Raw genomic sequence first — 18,778 nt, forward strand, 5'->3', positions numbered from 1 at the left:
CAGCATCTCGTTCCCTATTCAGGGAACCAAGGTTACATACGTAACCGAGATGTTTTTTCTGGTCAGTGGCGCAATTGTTTAATGGAACAGCAAAATAGCACCAGGGATTGTTTGCGCCGGAACACGCCTCCTTTTTTGCGCTGAACCACCCAGGGAGCGCAAGTTCATTCACTAGTTTAGCGACGTACTTCTGTGGAGGGAAAAGCGCGCTTTGCGCAGGTGCAAAATAGGAATGACACATGCGTCGGTGTACAAAGTCCATTGCGCTGGGTGCAAGATAGGGCCCTATATGTTTAATTCTCAATATTTACATTAATGCTAATGTGAGCAAACAAGAAAGCATTAAAGTTTAATTGCAAAAGTATGCAATAAGCAAAATCTAGTATTCCAGAAATTAATTAGGCCTACCTAAAAAAAAGAAAAAAAAGCGTTCAGTTGAGCACTATTGATTTATTATTTTCTGTAGTTGATCCATTAGGATTAAATCATACATGGTGAAATTACAGTACAAATGAAACACACTACAATTGTTAAATATTATTCAAAGTACAAATGCACCTACAGAGGGGGAAGCTGTTAAATAAGCATTCCAGAAACATTCCTGAAATGCTGATAAAATATTTTTTTTAAACTGTGATATAAGTCTAAAACCTCATTTCAGCAGCTCTGACTCCCCTCACACACATCCTCCATCAGCGTGGGCTGTAGTAGTTAGTAAACTCTTAATTACTGTCACCTAATTACAGCGTGTTCTTTAGACTGTAAACTCTTGCTGCTCTTATTAGCATGTACATCACAAACTAAACCTTTTTTTAAGTCCCTAAAAAGTCTCACTTCCTTGTGTGCATGACATGAGCTCCATATGAGAGCAGCAGGAAAGAAGAAAATTGTGCTCTACATGAGTAAATCTCATCAAACCGGTCAAGGAAAATATATTTAATAATATTTTTCCCCCTAGAATTTTTTCATTAACATTTTGCCAAATTCTTGAAACAAAGTTTTTTGTTTTTTCTGATTATTCTCAATGATCCTCTTTAGATCCTGTTTTATTAAGAAAAAAAAAAAATTGTTTTATTTAAAATTATTTAAACTTTTTTTCCACACTACAATAATGAGAATAAGTATTACATTCAAACATTAACAATGTTTAGGGCTTAAATGTGCTTAAATATCAAAAAAATAATAACACAATCCAAAATAATAATAATAATGATCTTAATGTAATTAAAATTAATAGTGCTCCATAATATATTAGTCACGATCTGTCAGTTCTTTGATTAGAGAGGTGCATTTCAGACACACACACATACACACACACACATATAAAACATCTGAAAAGGTCTGAGCAGAAGCACTCATTGTGGCTGAAGTACTCTTGTGTCTCTCAAACAAAAACATTCCTTCAGTTCACGAGGATGTTGCCCTCATATCTTGGGTCTCCATCCTTTGATGAACTGCATGATTTTTTTGACATGTAGTTTTGTGAGTTTAAAGTCCTCCGACAAGATTTCCTCCGTCAGCTGAGTGAAAATAGAGCCGTCGATCCTCTCTCGGCTGAACAGACCAATCACGTCGTCCGAAAGGCCGATAAACCGCAGACTGGATGAAACCTCCTCCACCGAGAGCCAGCACAGCTCTGCTGGGGGTCGCCAAGATGACCCGGCCCCGCCCTCTGCCCCCTTCACCATGGTGACTGATCCAGAGGCGGGATCTGCGATGACTGTGTCCTCCTCTAAACTCTTGACTGGTCTGGGTGGAGTCTCAGGGCCGCCTTCTGAACCTCCCTGATTGGCTTGAGGCTCCTTGGGGGTGGAGCTAATGAGGTCGGGTATCAGAGTGGGAGAGTTCCTATCTGTGGGGGTGAGCCAATCGGAGGAGGCGTGGGTGTGTCCCGGATTGGCAAAGGGGTTTAGGGCGCCAAACGGTGCAAAGCGGTTTTGCGCCACTGGCCGAGGTCTAGGGCAGGTGGAGTAGTTCTTATGGGCGGAGTCTGTACTGAGCAGAGGTGTATTGAGGATGTTGGAGGTGTAGGCCCCGCCTCCTCGTGGGTGGGACCAACAGGCTTGCGCGGGCTGGGCGGGATCAGGGCTCACGCTGGGGTCGGAGGTCACACAGTCAGCCCAGGTGCAGGGGTAACAATACAGGGAATACGAGTCTGGTGATGGAGAGTTGCTGCCACTACGAGGAGCAGAACTGATGGAGAGAGAGGGTTGTGATATAATGAAGAAATCACCAAAAACTAAAAAAAGATACAGCAACAATAATCCAAACAGCCAAAAAGTTACAAAAAAGCATGTTTGAAAGGTTAAAATGTACAATAAAAAAGTCCCCCTTTGTGTTTCCTCAAAAGCACAAAATAATTATTAATGGATTAATTAACTTACTCTTGATTCCCATTCCTACTGATTTCCAATCAAAAAGTACTTAAAACAGCTCTACTTAAATCACTCCAAAAGTATTTTTTTTTTTACCTTTCTTGCAGTCCAGAGGAATAAAATGAGAGGTTTGGGTTGAGTGTTTGTGTGGGCGGAGTTTTACGCATGCGGGTGGGGACTGGAGAGCTGGGGGCGGGGCCTTTAGCACAGCGGGGCGGAACAGGAGGAGCATTTAAGAAACGACACTCCTCTTTCACCTAGACAGAGAGAAGAAATGCAAAAGAACAAGAAAGAATAGTTACTAGGTTACAGTGTAAGCGACATCTAAATTACACTTGCTATAGTCTCCCTCACAGCTCAAGACCTGGTTTTTAAGTAAATGTCACTTTCTATCCAGGAGAATGTTAAACACCATTTTCTTGTGTCTTTAATTCTGAATACAGAAATTCAAATAAATACTACAGAATATTATACAATGAATACTACACACTACAACAAAGTCAGTCTTATGGAAATTGTGTGAAACTATATTTTTTAATATTTATTTAAATCTAAAACCCACAAAATCTTTATATATGTGATTTAATAACTCTAAACAATATACAGAACAATATAAAATAAAAATAAAAAGATCTAAAGAAATCAACTGTAACTGAAACTCTTTTTATGATTCTTTAAATAGAGTTTCAGACATATTCTGCAGTAAACCAGTATTTACGAGAGGCTATTTCCTAATTATGGTTAATATGGAAATACTGTCTCAATGATCATCACGATAATAAACTCATTTAATATCAGTTATCGCTGTCTAATTATCCTCTTCTGGAAGGAACAACTCACGAATTCTGGGATACAGTTCACTTCCTCCACAAATGACTGTGTGTTTGTGTGTGTCTGTGTGTGTGTGTGTGTTTGGGAAGCTAAATTACAGACCAGGCCTAAGCCCTCTATGTGTGGGAGAGAGAGAGAGAGAAGAGGGTAAAAGAGAAAGGCTGTAATTCCAGTCAACAGTGTCAAAATGACTTTAATTCCAGCTCTAGATCCTGATGAGATGAGCTGTTTGTTTCTCTGTTTGTATTCTGTGTGTTTTACCACCTGTATCATTAGTATAAAACATTTAGGAATCTCCTCATTTTAATATTATATTAGTTAAAGATACACTACCTGTTATGTCTGAAATACTGTCACTGTGCACACAATGCATGGCTCAAAACACCTGAAGATTCACTGACTGAGACGATGTGTGATTATGTTTCTGTGAGTGTGTGTGCTGAGTATGCGCTCTGTTCCAGTAAACATATGCTCATTGTTCAGCCTTTAAAAGCAACAGTATCAATAATTTAGTCTTTAATCTAGGGCTGCAGGGCTGCGTGATACTGTATGGGCTATAAGCACGTATGAATGTGTGTGTGTGTGTGTGGTTTGCGTGTGGGACTGTGGCATAAGAACTGAGGAAGACAACAACCTCATGAGAATAAAGAGGATCACTGAACTAAAGTACAGCTGAGCTCAGGGTCAAAAGCCCAATAATGCTAGAACACTGTCTAAAAGAGTGAATCAACAGTAAGAAACTAATTTATATATATATAAATGCTGTCATTCTGTAAGTAAAACATTTTTACTGCAGTTTAATGTGTCGAAGTAAACCATTTGCCATTTTCATTTCCTCCAAAAGTCTGACAGTTTATCTTGACCAACCCAACACAGCAAATTGTTTTATTTAATTAGTTATTATTTAATTGTTGTTTATTAATTGAGAATCACCACTGAAAATAACAAGATTTTCAAAAATGTAAAATAATAGTTTAAACGTACAAATAAGAATTTTTTTAAGGGGGAGGGGGGGGGGGCTTGCTTTTTGTCATGAAAATAATATAATAATACTAATAATGAAAAAATTTGATAGTCCTAAAAACAGGATTCACTTTCTTCATGAAAAATACAATATAATAAATGTTGCGGGTGAAAATTTGCCTGGGTATTTTTATTTTTACGTTGAATAAAAAAAGCAATATGAGACAAAACTTTTACATTTTAATTAGGGGTGAACGATAAATATCAGCCGATAATTGGCAGCTTTTACTCCACAGAGCCGTTATTAACTGACAAGCTACGCAAATCCACTTTCATTATCAGCTTAGATTTGCGCAGCTTGTCAGTTAATAATGACTATGTGTAGTAACAGCTGCTCTAAGTGAAATCACGCACCTGATGGAATTTACCGCTGATTAGAGAACCGGCTTTAATGATGAGATGCGCATTATTTATCGGCCGATATGTATCGTGCACCCCTAATTTTAATGTACAACCTGCATAAAATGGCTGCTTACAGCTTCAGATTTGGGTGGGACAGGAGGTGGAGTCGATACTCTCGACACTCTTCCTGCCTCCATCTGCACCATGGCGACGTGGGTGGAGCCCACCATTCCATCCAATGACGTAGTAGTGGAGTGGAAGGATATGAGGTTATGCTCCGCCTTCACTGCACTCTCAGACGTCACCCCGAAACCTCCAGAACTCTGATTGGTCCAGACCTCCTCGTACGGAATTTCCTGCGCCTCCGTCGACCAATCAGGCGTGACGTATTCTCGCTCCTCTCCGTCACTAGAGGGCAGCGTGTGTGAGTCACCCAGCGAGTCTCTACAGCCGTGTGAGATAGTGTGTGTGACGGCTCCGCCTCCATAGACGCACAGAGACAGTCTCTGCAGGGACGTCCCGAGCTCGTCGCGTCCATAGCCCTGAACGCACACGCGAATCCGCCGCGGACTAAGACACTCCTCAGAGAAGTCTGTCTTTACCTCACGAACAGCACGCGAGTAATTGTCCGGATCAAAGCTTTCCTGGCAACGCAGAGCGCACTGTAGCACCACCTGTTGGTAGGAAGCGTCTGTACACAATAAACCCTCTGGCAGAGTGAAGCGCGGCATGTCCGTTAATAACAGAAAGTGAGAAGGTGTGACTTCCTCTTTGCGAAGTATGCAGCAGAGAACGACAGTTTTACTGATGATGCTGAGGAGTTTATATCGATGGCCCTCGCGGATCACGTGCAGGTCATATGGGTTACGAGGAGGTCGCGACGGCACGGACACATTCACAGGCAAACGCACGCGCTCGATGATGCTGCGCACGGTGTGTTCACCTCCCTGCATCTGCAGCTCCTGCGGCGAACGCGTGCAGAACCGCCCGCGGCACTGGAACGGCAGACTGATGCTCTCGTTGGTCCGATGGTTCATGCATATCAAACAAGGCATCTTGGTGCGGACGGGACGTCCCAGAGCTCCGCCTGCTTTGCCCAGTCGTCGTAGCAGCGCAGTCAGGCGGGATTTCTCGCGAGTCGATTGGACGCAGAGTAGTTCTGCCTGGCCCATGAGGGTTAATTCATCTCCCGCCTGCAGAGAGAAATTATACAACTCACTGTCCTCTGTAAACTCCCCAGAAACCACCTACAGCAAGAAGGAAAGGAGACAGATGTTTTAGCATTTAACGAAAAAAAAAAGTGCATGCTGCAGTTTTGTCAACTACCACTATAAATGCTCAAGCTTGTTAAAGCAGGATGGATTTTGATTGGCTGTCCATGATTGTATCCTTCATCAGCTGGAAAAAATCATATTGAATACAGTTATTGTCCTCGGTGTGAACAGCCTTTACACTAGAATCAATTATGAAAATCTGCTAACTTAATCAATTGCCGATTAAATTATCAATTGAATTGCCAAGGATTGACAGGGAGTTTGATTGACAGGCGATCCGACCTATCATAATGCCAATTTTGTCCAACAAACAAATCAGACAGGAGAGTAGATTAACATCGGTGGAGTTGAACTTGAAAAATGGTGTGTATTGACCATGGTATTGTAAGACATAGCATCAGTAACTAAGGAAGGCATGTCTTTGAGAAGGGTCAATTAAGGGGACAATGATAACTTAAATATGTAATTACCAGAGTAATTTATCACTTACACTCAAATCCTAACTCAAAAATATTTAGGGGTTTTATTGAATCGGTGAATCATTTCTTTAGAACTGATTAATTTGCATTAAACTGTTGAAACAATCTGAATCATGCAATGAATTAAACTTAACAATAAAACATTTTTTTTAAGCTGTGTGCATAATATAGTGTGACAAAGAATTATGTCATATTAAATGACTATTTGTTGGAGATTATACTACACCCATGTAAAGCTAGTCATATTAAAATGTTTATTTTTATTTTTTTTATTTAAACTTAAGTTTTAGTTTGCACTTTGTAATACTTTTTTTAAATTCTATTTAGTTTTCATTCATTTTTATTTCAGTTTTAGTTTTTCCAATTTTTGTACTTCAACTAAGCGAAAATATTGAAATATTGACTTGGCTATACTCTGAAATAAGTTTATGTTTCGTATACAGTATTTCAATTCATTTCAGTTCATGTTTATTTCAGTTAACATGTTTTTTTAATAGTTTTAGTTAGTTTTAGATAACAATACCGATTTACATTGATGCTGTGATTGTTACCTTAACGCTGAATGTGATGGGCTCCATGACGAACACGCGATCAGGAAAGATTCCTGCGATTTCCTCCACGCTTCCAAAGTACTGAACCGGCTCACGAACATCCCGATCCTGATCCAGTAACTTAAACTTCCCTGAGGACAGAGGAAACCAGAGTGAATGTAAGAAACAAAGAAAGTGTTCTGAAAAATTTCCCCAGAAATGAGCTAAAAGTGTCCATTAGTGACATCCTGAAAGATATTTAAAAATGCAAAATGTTAATCTCTAGAGATTTTAATTAGCCTTGATTTAAAAACCAGCAGAACTCTATGGTATGTCCTTATTTAAGCATAAGTGTGTGGTCTTATAGCTCATTTTCACACACACAGATAAAGCGTGAGAGAGCGTATCTTTCTTTGTCTTTCTGTCTCCTGGCAACAGCTTTTCTTTCTTTCTTTCTTTCTTTCTTTCTTTCTTTCTTTCTTTCTTTCTTTCTTTCTTTCTTTCTCTCTGCAGTTCTATACGACCCTCATTGCTGAACAGGTTTCTTTCTCTTCTGGAGTTTCACTTTTGTTTGTGCAATCGTACAAAATCTCTTCATTGTACATATCAGTTAAAGTATCTTCAGCCAATCACAGCAACCATGAATTTAAACACATCAATCACATTTCATTCTCACACATGACACACATTTACCAAACAATCTAAACAGAGACTTTCCATAGACTTCCTGTGTATTAAACTACAGCGTTTGTGCTACGAACATGAATGATTTTTAAAATGTGTGGAAAAGGTGTGCTTTTACTGTATTAAGTGATCATACTGACTTATTTTCTACCTGACAGACTATGAAAAATAAATCTACCCATATTTTTCGGACTATAAGTCGCACCTGAGTATAAGTCGCATTTATTTAGAACCAAGCACCAAGAGAAAACATTACCGTCTCCAGCCGCAAGAGGGCGCTCTATGTTTGAGCAACATAGAGCGCCCTCTGGCGGCTGGAGAAGGTAATGTTTTCTCTTGTTTCATGTCTCTTAGTTTATTTCTCTTGGTTCATGTCAAATTAATTTTGATAAATAAGTCGCACCTGACTATAAGTCACAGGACCAGCCAAACTATGAAAAAAAGTGCGACTTATAGTCCGGAAAATATGGTAAATTAAGAGAAAAAAAATCATATTATTGTCTTATGATATATGGTGACCTGAGTATCGTGCAATCAAAACATGTTGGCAATTGCATAACTGCAACCACTCACATCAGTCTAGCCTGTGAATGGTCAAGCAATTCTAAATCTACAGTATTAATGTAATCCTTACCCAACACCAAACACAGTATTTTAGAAGTAAATCAAGAACTTTTAGTGCCTTAGAAAGATCGAAACACATGCACAAATGTTGTTGTTGTTGTTGTTGTTTTGTTACAAAACTCAGCAACTCTTTCAGCTGCTTTGCTTCTCAAAGTATTTCTGCTCCATTTTTCCATAGAGTGTAAACACAATATGTTAGTTATAGATTGTTATAGGTTATCATAAAAAATGAATTTCTCTATGGAGAAAATGAAAGTTTATTATTCCGGGAACCCTACAGTTGCTCAGTCACAAAACACACACACAAACTGAATGTGTTTATATTATGCAGATCTTCTATTTTGAGAGTCATCGATAACAACCTTCTTCCACATCATTAAAATCATGAGCAAATCTAAAATATCAACATGGTCTCATCTTCTGCATCTCTCAGATGTCTAAAAATCATTCTTCTGTAATTCCATCTTCCTTATTAGCACTCTATCGGTTTATCTGAGAGAAGTTAGACCCGGCCACGAAGACACAAATGACCTCATCCATCCCTCTCAGCATCTTACTGCCTCCGGAAACCCCAGCAGATGATCTCATTGGTCACCTGACCTAATGGTGCGGCAGGCGGGTATATTAGGTAACGGCCGTCCCATGAGAGGAAGTCCAGCGCAGTAATGTCTGCGATTCCGGAAGCTCAGAAAAACGGGCTCCTCCACTCCTCTCATGGGAATGACGTCAGGATGCAGTAATGATGAGTTGGACTTTATGAATGAAAGCACAAACCGAATTACATCATTCTTTGAGCTAAAAGCATCGTTCTCTTTTGACAGCCATTCATAAGTACTTGTGTGTTCTAATCAAAATAATCCGATTTATTCAAACTGATGGTAACACTTTATTTTAACACTTTATTTTGTTACACATTACATGTACTTACTATTATAATAACAATAAATGATGCATAATTACATGCAATACACCGTTTATATAGGCCTATATGAAAAACCTTTTTTATAAACAGTAATTAGTGTTATAAATCGGTTCACTGCAAGCTGAAATAAACCACAGAAGCTGGGTTATTAGGTTACTTGGCTGCTATTACTTTAAGAGCCGCTGCTGCTTAACGTGATGCGGATATAATGCATGCTCGTATAGTTTTATTTGCGCTTTAATATGAAATGATACATGCTACAGTGTGCACCGACGTAAATATTTTTAAACTGGAAAAATTAATAGCTGGTGTTAATGCACTAATGTAAATAATATTTAAAAACATATGACTTAACTTTGATATTTTTGTCTTTATTCTCCACAAGAAATGTACAGTCTTCTGCATTCATATCCTTGGGTGCATTTATTTGTTGAATGCTTTGCCCATACTGCAATAAAACAGTGAATTGAACTGAGCCTGACTGTATGTGTGTGTATGTGTGTGTGTGTGTGTGTGTGTGCTTAATGGAGAAAACATCTAAGTGAACGTGTGAAGTTAAGTGCTTGAATACAACAATCAATACGCTGTTACCAACCAAACATCTACCTCTCTTTGTCTCTCGCTCTTTCTCTCGGATCTAAGTGTTTTTTCAATAGCTTGTATGCTCTCAATGAGAAATCAGTTTTGTTTGGGGTCAGTTTCATTGCTTAGGCCCAATCCTAATTCTATTTTATACCCCTTCCCCTTGTCCCTTGAAACAGAGTGTCAAGGGGTAGGGGAGAAAATATTCTCCTAAGGATTGGGACACCACTACTATGCCGTCACACGTCATCATTCGTCGTCTAGCTCTTACAATACACACATATACTGGTGTGCTGGTGTGCATTAGAGCATTTAATTATCGTTCTGTATTAATGAGCTGCACACACACATATCGGAAATCTCGCAGCTCACACATTCAGGAAAGAATAAACTTGTCAACGCCCCACGACTTTTATTAAATACAGATTAAATTCTGAATGGCTACATTATATTTTCCAGCAGCGAGAGAATACAATCGCTGTTTTTAAATAAACTCACTCTAAAAAGGTAAACGCTCAGATGCGAATACACCCAACGTTGTTTCTCTTTTCTCAATTTCTCTTTCTCTTTCTTTCTCTCTCGAATAGGCGATACTTGAGAAAATGGTTTAGCGATTTCTAATTATTGGGGGGATTATCCCCCATCATACAGCCGTTATGGCCCTGATCAGACATATGCTGAGGCAATATCATGCAGTCTGTAATGATATGATGTTAGCAAATTTTAGCAATTTTTTGCAAACATTTCTTTGAGTAACATGACCGTTAATATGAACTCACAATTGAATGTAACATAAAACAAATGATTACTTTTCGTTAAAATCTTTATTTATGCCAAAAAAGCTTAAATTTATGTGTCTTATTGTTCGATGTAGCAGCCAAGTTGCCGAGATAATTCATACCCCTTCGTTTGAAGTGTGGTCCCGAAAAATCTTCGTTTGAAGGGCTATCTGGCCCTTACCCTTACCCCTACCCCTCCAACCAAAAGAGAATCGAGAAGGGCTAAGGGGTAGAATTGGGATTGGGCTTTATTTTCTTGGAATTTAACTTTTACAAACTAGTTGTGGAAGAAAATGTAATAGCATGCCTGTGCGTACATTTTCAACATGAAGCAAGGATGCTGCATCCAAAGTTCCCAAAGTCTCTATAATATTCTGGCCTCTAGATGACACTCTTTTGACTAATTTATCATCCGCCAGGAGTAAATAAGTTATGTTTAAACGTAATAACACACCTCTAGTCAACTGCAAAATAATTGGCAATTTCATTCATGTACACAGAACAAACTACAACTAAAGAAAAAACGCAGAAAAAGTGACTCATCAAACACTAATTAATTAAAATTATTCCTTGAATGTCAGTACCTCTAATTTGAAATAGATTTTATTTTCATATTTTCTTTTTCATTTGAGGTTTAGTAAGAGTTTTCGTAACTTTATAATCAATTATTTTGTCATTTTTTATTTTTATAAAAATTTACTTTATTACTTAAACTAAACAGAAATGAGAAATGTTGCCTTGACATCTAGCTGAAAATAAGTTTACCTTTCTATTGTTTATTACATTTTAATGTTTATTTAAAATATTTTAAGGTTTTCGATTTAATTAATGATAAGAAGCCTGTAAGATACCTTGATACTGCAGTGGGATGTCTATTTTGGGTCCGATCACATAATGCCCCTCCTCCAGACTGTGGGCAGTGACGGTGGTCCACTGTCTGCAGGAGTGAAGTAAAATCACATCGTCCTCCGAAAGACCCTCCACATTCTCACCTGCACACACAAAAACAAAAACATACAACTGATAAGATCGAAAATGCATCATTTACAGGTTCAGCATTTTATTGGCCAACACTTCGCCTTTTTGAGATGCTCATTATTGGTAATACTTGTCTGATGTATTAAGTGTTAAAACGCATTGATTTAAAATAAAAATATTTTGTAACAATATACTCTACTGTTCAGAAGTTTAGGGTCAGTAAAAAAATGTTCTTTCTTTCTTTTCTTTTTTTTATATTAACACTTAATAATGTTAAATTGATAGAAAGTGATCATAGTAAAGACTTTCATGATCAGAAAATATTTATAGTTTTTAAATATGCTGTCCTTTATAACTTTTTATTCATCAAAGAATCCTGAAAAAGTATAACAGGTTCCAAAAAAAATTTTAAGCTTCACAATCGTTTCTAACATTGATTATAAGTCAGTGTATTAGAATGATTTCTGAAGGATCAAGTGACACTGAAGATTGGAGTAATGATGTTAAGAATTCAGTTTTTGAATCACAGATTTAAACTGCATTTTAAAACATATTAAAATGGAAATTGTAAATATATTTCAAAATATTACTGTTGTCACGGTTGGGTTTGGGAAAACACAAAGAGAGGGTAGATCCAAATGCAGGTAAGGGTTTTTATTTAAACAGAGGGGTAACTACAAAAATAAACAGTCATGAGAGACAGACGTAACCAAAAGAGGGAACCGGATGAAACGGGGAACTCGGAAGGATGAGAAGGTAGAGGAAGTCTCGGGGGAACGAGAGCATGAGACACATTGGGTAAGGACTCCATGATGACAACAGAGAAAGACAGCTCTATATAGGGAAACTAATGACAGAGTATTGTCAACACCTGTGCGATTCTAATTGGAGTGCAATTACTGTGAAGACACAACCAGACTAGCGGAATTAAAGTGCCTATGGTGAAGTGCCTAAGGGGAAGTGAGCTCACTAGGGAACACCCAGGAAAACAAAGACTGGCAGCGTGACATTACCCCCTCCCTACGGAGCAGCTACCAGATGCTCCACCTAAACCCAGGAAAACCCCAACAGAAAAAGAGGCAGGAGGGAGGTGGAACGGCGGCGGACCAGGGGGAGGGACGGAGGGACAGAAAACAGGGACAGGAGCAACCAGGAGGAATGGAAAGGTGCAACACAAAACAAGGAGTCCAGGAGGGAGGCGGACAGGTGGAGGCTCAGGGGGAGGGAAGGAGGGCCAGACTAAACTAAAAGGAACAGACAGAAACAGAACTCAAAAAACACAAAACATAAGTCCATGAAGGGCATGTTGAGGCGTCCACCAGGACGGAGCAGATGACCACCACATCTTTGTGGTCGAGGCCGGAGTCCACCAGGGCGGAGCGGAAGACCACCACGGCCTTGTGGTCAAAGTCAAAGCCCTCCAGGGCGGAGCGGAAGACCACCACGTCTTTGTGGTCGAGGCCGGAGTCCACCAGGGCGGAGCAGAAGACCACCACGTCCTCATGGTCACCGCCGGAGTCCCCCAGAGCGGAGCGGACGACCACCACGTCCTCGTGGTCACCGCCCGAGTCCCCCAGGGCGGAGCGGACGACCACCACGTCCTCGTGGTCACCGCCAGAGTCCCCCAGGGCGGAGTAGAAGACCACCACGGCCTTGTGGTCACCGCCTCGGGAACTGTATCGGGCACCGCCTCTGGAACAGCCTCGGGCACCGCCTCGGGAACTGCATCGGGCACCGCCTCGGGAACTGCATCGGGCACCGCCTCGGGAACTGTATCGGGCACCGCCTCGGGAACTGCATCGGGCACCGCCTCGGGAACTGCATCGGGCACCGCCTCGGGAACTGCATCGGGCACCGCCTCGGGAACAGCCTCGGGCACCGCCTCGGGAACAGCATCGGGCACCGCCTCGGGAACTGCATCGGGCACCGCCTCGGGAACAGCCTCGGGCACCGCCTCGGGAACAGCCTCGGGCACCGCCTCGGGAACAGCCTCGGGAACAGCATCGGGCACCGCCTCGGGAACTGCATCGGGCACCGCCTCGGGAACTGCATCGGGCACCGCCTCGGGAACTGCATCGGGCACCGCCTCGGGAACAGCATCGGGCACCGCCTCGGGAACTGTATCGGGCACCGCCTCGGGAACAGCCTCGGGCACCGCCTCGGGAACAGCATCGGGCACCGCCTCGGGAACTGCATCGGGCACCGCCTCGGGAACTGCATCGGGCACCGCCTCGGGAACAGCATCGGGCACCGCCTCGGGAACTGCATCGGGCACCGCCTCGGGAACAGCATCGGGCACCGCCTCGGGAACTGCATCGAGCACCGCCTCGGGAACTGCATCAGGCACCGCCTCGGGAACAGCCTCGGCCTCCGGAGCAGCAGCGGGCACCGCATCGGGAACGACCTCGGCCACCGCCCCGGCCTCCGGAACAGCAACGGGAACCGCATCGGGAACGGCTTCGGTCACCGCCTCGGCCTCCGGAACAGCAGCAGGCACCGCCTCGGCCTCCGGAACAGCAGCGGGTACCGCCTCGGCCTCCAGAACCGCAGCGGGCACCACATCGGGAACAGCATCGGGCACCGCCTCGGGAACAACATCGAGCACCGCCTCGGGAACTGCATCGGGCACCGCCTCCGGAACAGCAGCGGGCACCGCATCGGGAATGGCCTCATGGACGGCAGCCGCCCGCTCGGGAACGTTCTCCGGGTCCTGAGGAACAGTAGCTGCCTGTCTCCTCCTCCGCCCTCTACGATGGAGAGTCGGTGGCGTTGAGTCGGCCATCTTGTGCTGTGGTGCTGGGCTGGCGGCCATCTTGAGCTGTGGCGCTAGGCTGGCGGCCATCTTGGGCTGTGGGGCTGGGCTGGTGGCCATCTTGGGTTGTGGGGCTGAGCTGGCAGCCTTGTCTGGAAACTCTGGTGTGGTTGTTGCCTTCCACTGAGCACGATGGTGCAGGTAATTGGTAAACCCCCAAAAGTCCAGGATCTCTAACCCCTTCATCTCCCATTGAGGTAAAGGATCATCCAGGCAATTATTAAACCAATCCTTTAGTGCTGCATCATTGTAACCTAACCCGACTGCCAAAGTCCAAAACAATTGCGCCAGGCCACCCACCTCCCTTCCCTCTTGATGAAGGGTGGTTAAGTTCCGGAATCTCCCCCTCCGTTCCTCCATGGTGGCTGGGGAACCGATTCGAAATCTCACACCGCTGGATCTAGGCATGATGGAGTCCTTCTGTCACGGTTGGGTTTGGGAAAACACAAAGAGAGGGTAGATCCAAATGCAGGTAAGGGTTTTTATTTAAACAGAGGGGTAACTACAAAAATAAACAGTCATGAGAGACAGACGTAACCAAAAGAGGGAACCGGATGAAACGGGGAACTCGGAAGGATGAGAAGGTAGAGGAAGTCTCGGGGGAACGAGAGCATGAGACACATTGGGTAAGGACTCCATGATGACAACAGAGAAAGACAGCTCTATATAGGGAAACTAATGACAGAGTATTGTCAACACCTGTGCGATTCTAATTGGAGTGCAATTACTGTGAAGACACAACCAGACTAGCGGAATTAAAGTGCCTATGGTGAAGTGCCTAAGGGGAAGTGAGCTCACTAGGGAACACCCAGGAAAACAAAGACTGGCAGCGTGACAACTGTTTTTTTTCCCAGTATTTTTGATCAAATAAATGCAGCCTTAATGAGACTTCTTTAAAAAGCATTTAAAATCCTACTGATCCCAGACTTTTGAAAGCCAGTGTAGCAAATCTCAACTCTTGATTGTTTTATCACAGAAAATGTAAATTACATTATCGTCCAGCAATATTAAAAGTTGCATGCATTCAGTAAGCTTATGTAATGCAATCTAGTAAATCTCGGGTGTGTGATTTGTGTTGTTGCATGAATGCTAACTATAATCGCACAGCTCTATATATAACATTCGATATTATACAGTACATAAACTACATGTATATATCCTATATAGCAAATCCCAAAAGCCAGATTTTTTATCTTTTTAAAATCTGTTTTAAACTTTAATATAAGTATGTCTAGCTTTTTCCACATACGTACAGTAAACTCACGTAGGGTGATATTATATAAAGCAAATCTTAACTGCTTGTTTACTTGTATGACAAAATGTTTTCACATACTAAATGTGACTAAAAGGCATAAAGGCATAAACATCAACATTATGATTTTCTGTTATACAATGAAAAAGTGTAGACTTTAATATTATTTTTTACACAGACACAACTTGATCTCTAGATATCAGCCACTGGAAAACCCAAAACTACAAATCACAATGCATCTGGCCTTGAAACTGACATAATTTGTCACTTTAAAACACAGTGACACACACACAGCCAAAGAGACAGTCAGTCTCTCTCACTCAAACACACATCAGAGCTCAACCACAAACATCAAATGAGTTCTTTGAACTTCCGCACATGGGGCTTATGGGAGAGAACTGAGGTCAGCAATCACAGCATCACCTCACAAACATCAGACTGATCTCACTGCTGATGAATGGACAGAGAGAGAGAGAGAGAGAGAGAGAGAGAGAGAGAGAGAGAGGTGGACTGTATTGATCTGGTATTAAAAGAATTCCTCAATGAGACGAGTCTCAGAGCAGATGCTTTACACAGGGAACAAGTCCAGCACACAGACTTGTGTTGTGTATAATTACTGCTGTCTGTGCTGATACAGTGAGAAACTCCTACACAAACACATCACAGCAGCGTCTAATCATAATCAACATTGCAGTCAAAGCAACAAGAGAAATATTCATAAACCATATGCTCTTAAAAGTTCAAGTATTTTAAAATTTTAGAACCATTTTGGGTTCCTTGAACCTTTCAATGAACACTTCTTAAAAGGACCATTTTTAGTGTGAGACCATTTTAATATTCTAAAGACACTACAAAGGTTCCATGGATGTTAATGCCAATAAAGAACCTTTATTTATAAGAGTGTGCGTTTATTATAATCTGTTGTCATTCCATCATATTTATACTTTATAGACCATATTTTAAATTATTGCATTTTAAAAGGCCATTCACACCAGATAAGTTAGCTTAAAGTTTTAATAATCGTGCAGGTGCAGAATATTTCAGCAAGTTTTTGCAGACAAAAAAGTACCAATTGTTGATTATCAGTAGTTTGTGATTTATAAAGCAAAGCTCTCTCAAAAGTCACTTTCAAACCAAGCGGCTGAATGCATTGTATTTGCGTAATCAATTTTAATATCAGCACTTTTTAGTGCTCTGCATAACTCATGATCGTAGAGATTCCTATTGAAACGATTGGATTTCGATAGCAAACTTTTGCAGAGCAAGTTACAGCGCTGTAAGAGAAAAGCAAAGTTAACGACAAAATCATTTGAATCAATTGTAGAGCATTTTTTTGCCCAAATGATGAATAATAAAAACACTGTCATGTCATCCAAAAAGAATCCATCTGTCTTTAAAGAGATGCCATTACGACAGAATAAAGTGAATGTTATTGTTTGTTGGTATGAACACTAATAATACAGTTATAATTATCGTCATTGTGATCATGCATTATGAATATTTATCCAGTACATGGACTTTAAATAAGCAATAATCCATTACATCCATGCAGTGTCACTTGAGTGTCTGAAGTTCATTCTTCTTTTAGATTCTTTGTTAAAAAATTAAGTCATAGTCTGTTAAAAAAAAGAACTGTTTGATAAAAAAAAAAAGTCTATTGTAGCTTTGTTTTCCCGATCTGATTCAATCAACTTTATGAGCTTCTGAGACCATTTGATGTTTAAAGAGTTTAAATGAATGATAACAAGAGTTTGCATTTATTGTTGCAAACTATGCTCTTACCACAGAATATAGAGTCACACAAAAGTCCCATTCAGAAGTTTTTCCCACCATAGAAAGTTCAACTTTGACACACACAGGAACGTGTCAACAGTGATGACAGATTTCTTGTGTTCTTCAGTTGTGATTGTTGAGTAAATGTTGGTGTTTCTTCTGCAGGAGGTTGTTTAGTATTCAACACACACTGCAGCACATTACAACATTAACATATGAAAAGAGCTGCAGCTCTTTAACACACAACACACACTCCGTCACCTTTAGCCAAAAGACAAATCGACTGAGGATTCAGTGTTACAAAAAGTGACATTAAAGTGTGCATCATCAAAAATGTGATTTTATCAGCGTTTGTCAAACTATTTCAAGTGTTTACAGATTTAATTTGCATAATCAGACTAAAAGTTCTTTAATAAAGCATCGAAATGTGATGTTTCTGGTCCAGCTGACTTAGACTCGAGTCTCGGTTTATCACAGCGTTCAGTAACTCTGACGGTCTCTTACCGTGGCTCAGCCGCACGAGTGTCGGTAAGCGGAATTTGCTCACGATCACGTCCAGCGGCAGCGACACGGAGCTCCACGAGAGTCCGTTAATGCTCGCGGATAGTTTCTCCATCTTTCATCCGTCACCATCATCATCATCACGCGCATCACGGGAACGGAACGGAACCGGTGTCAGCGGCGCATCGCGCCATGATGAAGAGAAACGCGTGAGAGAAACAACGAAGTGATGTGATCTAAACCGGACCGGCGGAGGCGCGCGACGCACGCCCCTCCCGTCCCGCGCGCACCGGAACACCGGATTGACAGCGCGTTCACGATAGATCCCCGGTACCGGAGATTCATCACCAACGGAATGTGTTAATAAACTTTAACAAATCTCACAAAATACGACGTTTGATTTGTGTGATTATTATTAACTTCCTGATATTAAGCTACAACAAGGTTAAAGATCGTGGGAACCTTCATATGCTAATTATAGCGAGTTAAAGACGATGTTGACCTAATAGCATTTGCGACATTAACCTTAGTTATATCCTCCTGAGAGCCAGAAAAAGTGAATTTAGTGACCTTACATTGTTTAAAGCATAAGAAAAAAATAAAAAATAAAAAAACTTTTTTGAAACTTTTTTAGGTCTTAGGATTTTCCTATACCAAACTGTGTGTAATAATGATTCTCAACTATTATAGAAGATATAACAAAATGATTTTGCTTCATGAAATGTGTGTGTAAAATTAGTCTTCCTGTTAAACACAATGTTATCTATACACTGTATGTTTTTGGGACAGCATGTCCCAAACAAGCGTAACAATGGGAGTCGTTATTAGCCAGATTTTCAAAATACTATCATAGGTTTCATAAGAACATTGATATATAATTTGTTTTGTCTCCCAGAATGCATAATAAACATGCATTAATTCCTGGTGTGCTCAACAGTGGACCTTTATGAAATGATGTCCTGTTTCATAACAGGAAGTCAGTTTTTGATTTGAAACGAGACCTGTTAAACGTACACA

General features: G+C 41.1%; 1 protein-coding gene across 1 annotated transcript; it reads right to left on the minus strand.

The window, feature by feature from the left end:
• Nucleotides 1-445: 445 nt before the first annotated feature.
• Nucleotides 446-18,038, minus strand: LOC113120671 (GRB2-associated and regulator of MAPK protein 2-like). Its single transcript, XM_026290635.1, has 6 exons — nucleotides 17,765-18,038; nucleotides 11,297-11,437; nucleotides 6,876-7,006; nucleotides 4,706-5,818; nucleotides 2,472-2,632; nucleotides 446-2,193 (listed from the first exon to the last, which is right to left on the minus strand). The coding sequence occupies exons 1-6, from the start codon at nucleotides 17,874-17,876 to the stop codon at nucleotides 1,425-1,427; spliced, it is 2,427 nt and encodes an 808-aa protein (XP_026146420.1). The 5' UTR covers nucleotides 17,877-18,038; the 3' UTR covers nucleotides 446-1,424.
• Nucleotides 18,039-18,778: the final 740 nt, after the last annotated feature.

The sequence above is a fragment of the Carassius auratus genome, chromosome 20 (assembly GCF_003368295.1).
Source record: "Carassius auratus strain Wakin chromosome 20, ASM336829v1, whole genome shotgun sequence".
Lineage (NCBI taxonomy): Eukaryota > Metazoa > Chordata > Actinopteri > Cypriniformes > Cyprinidae > Carassius > Carassius auratus.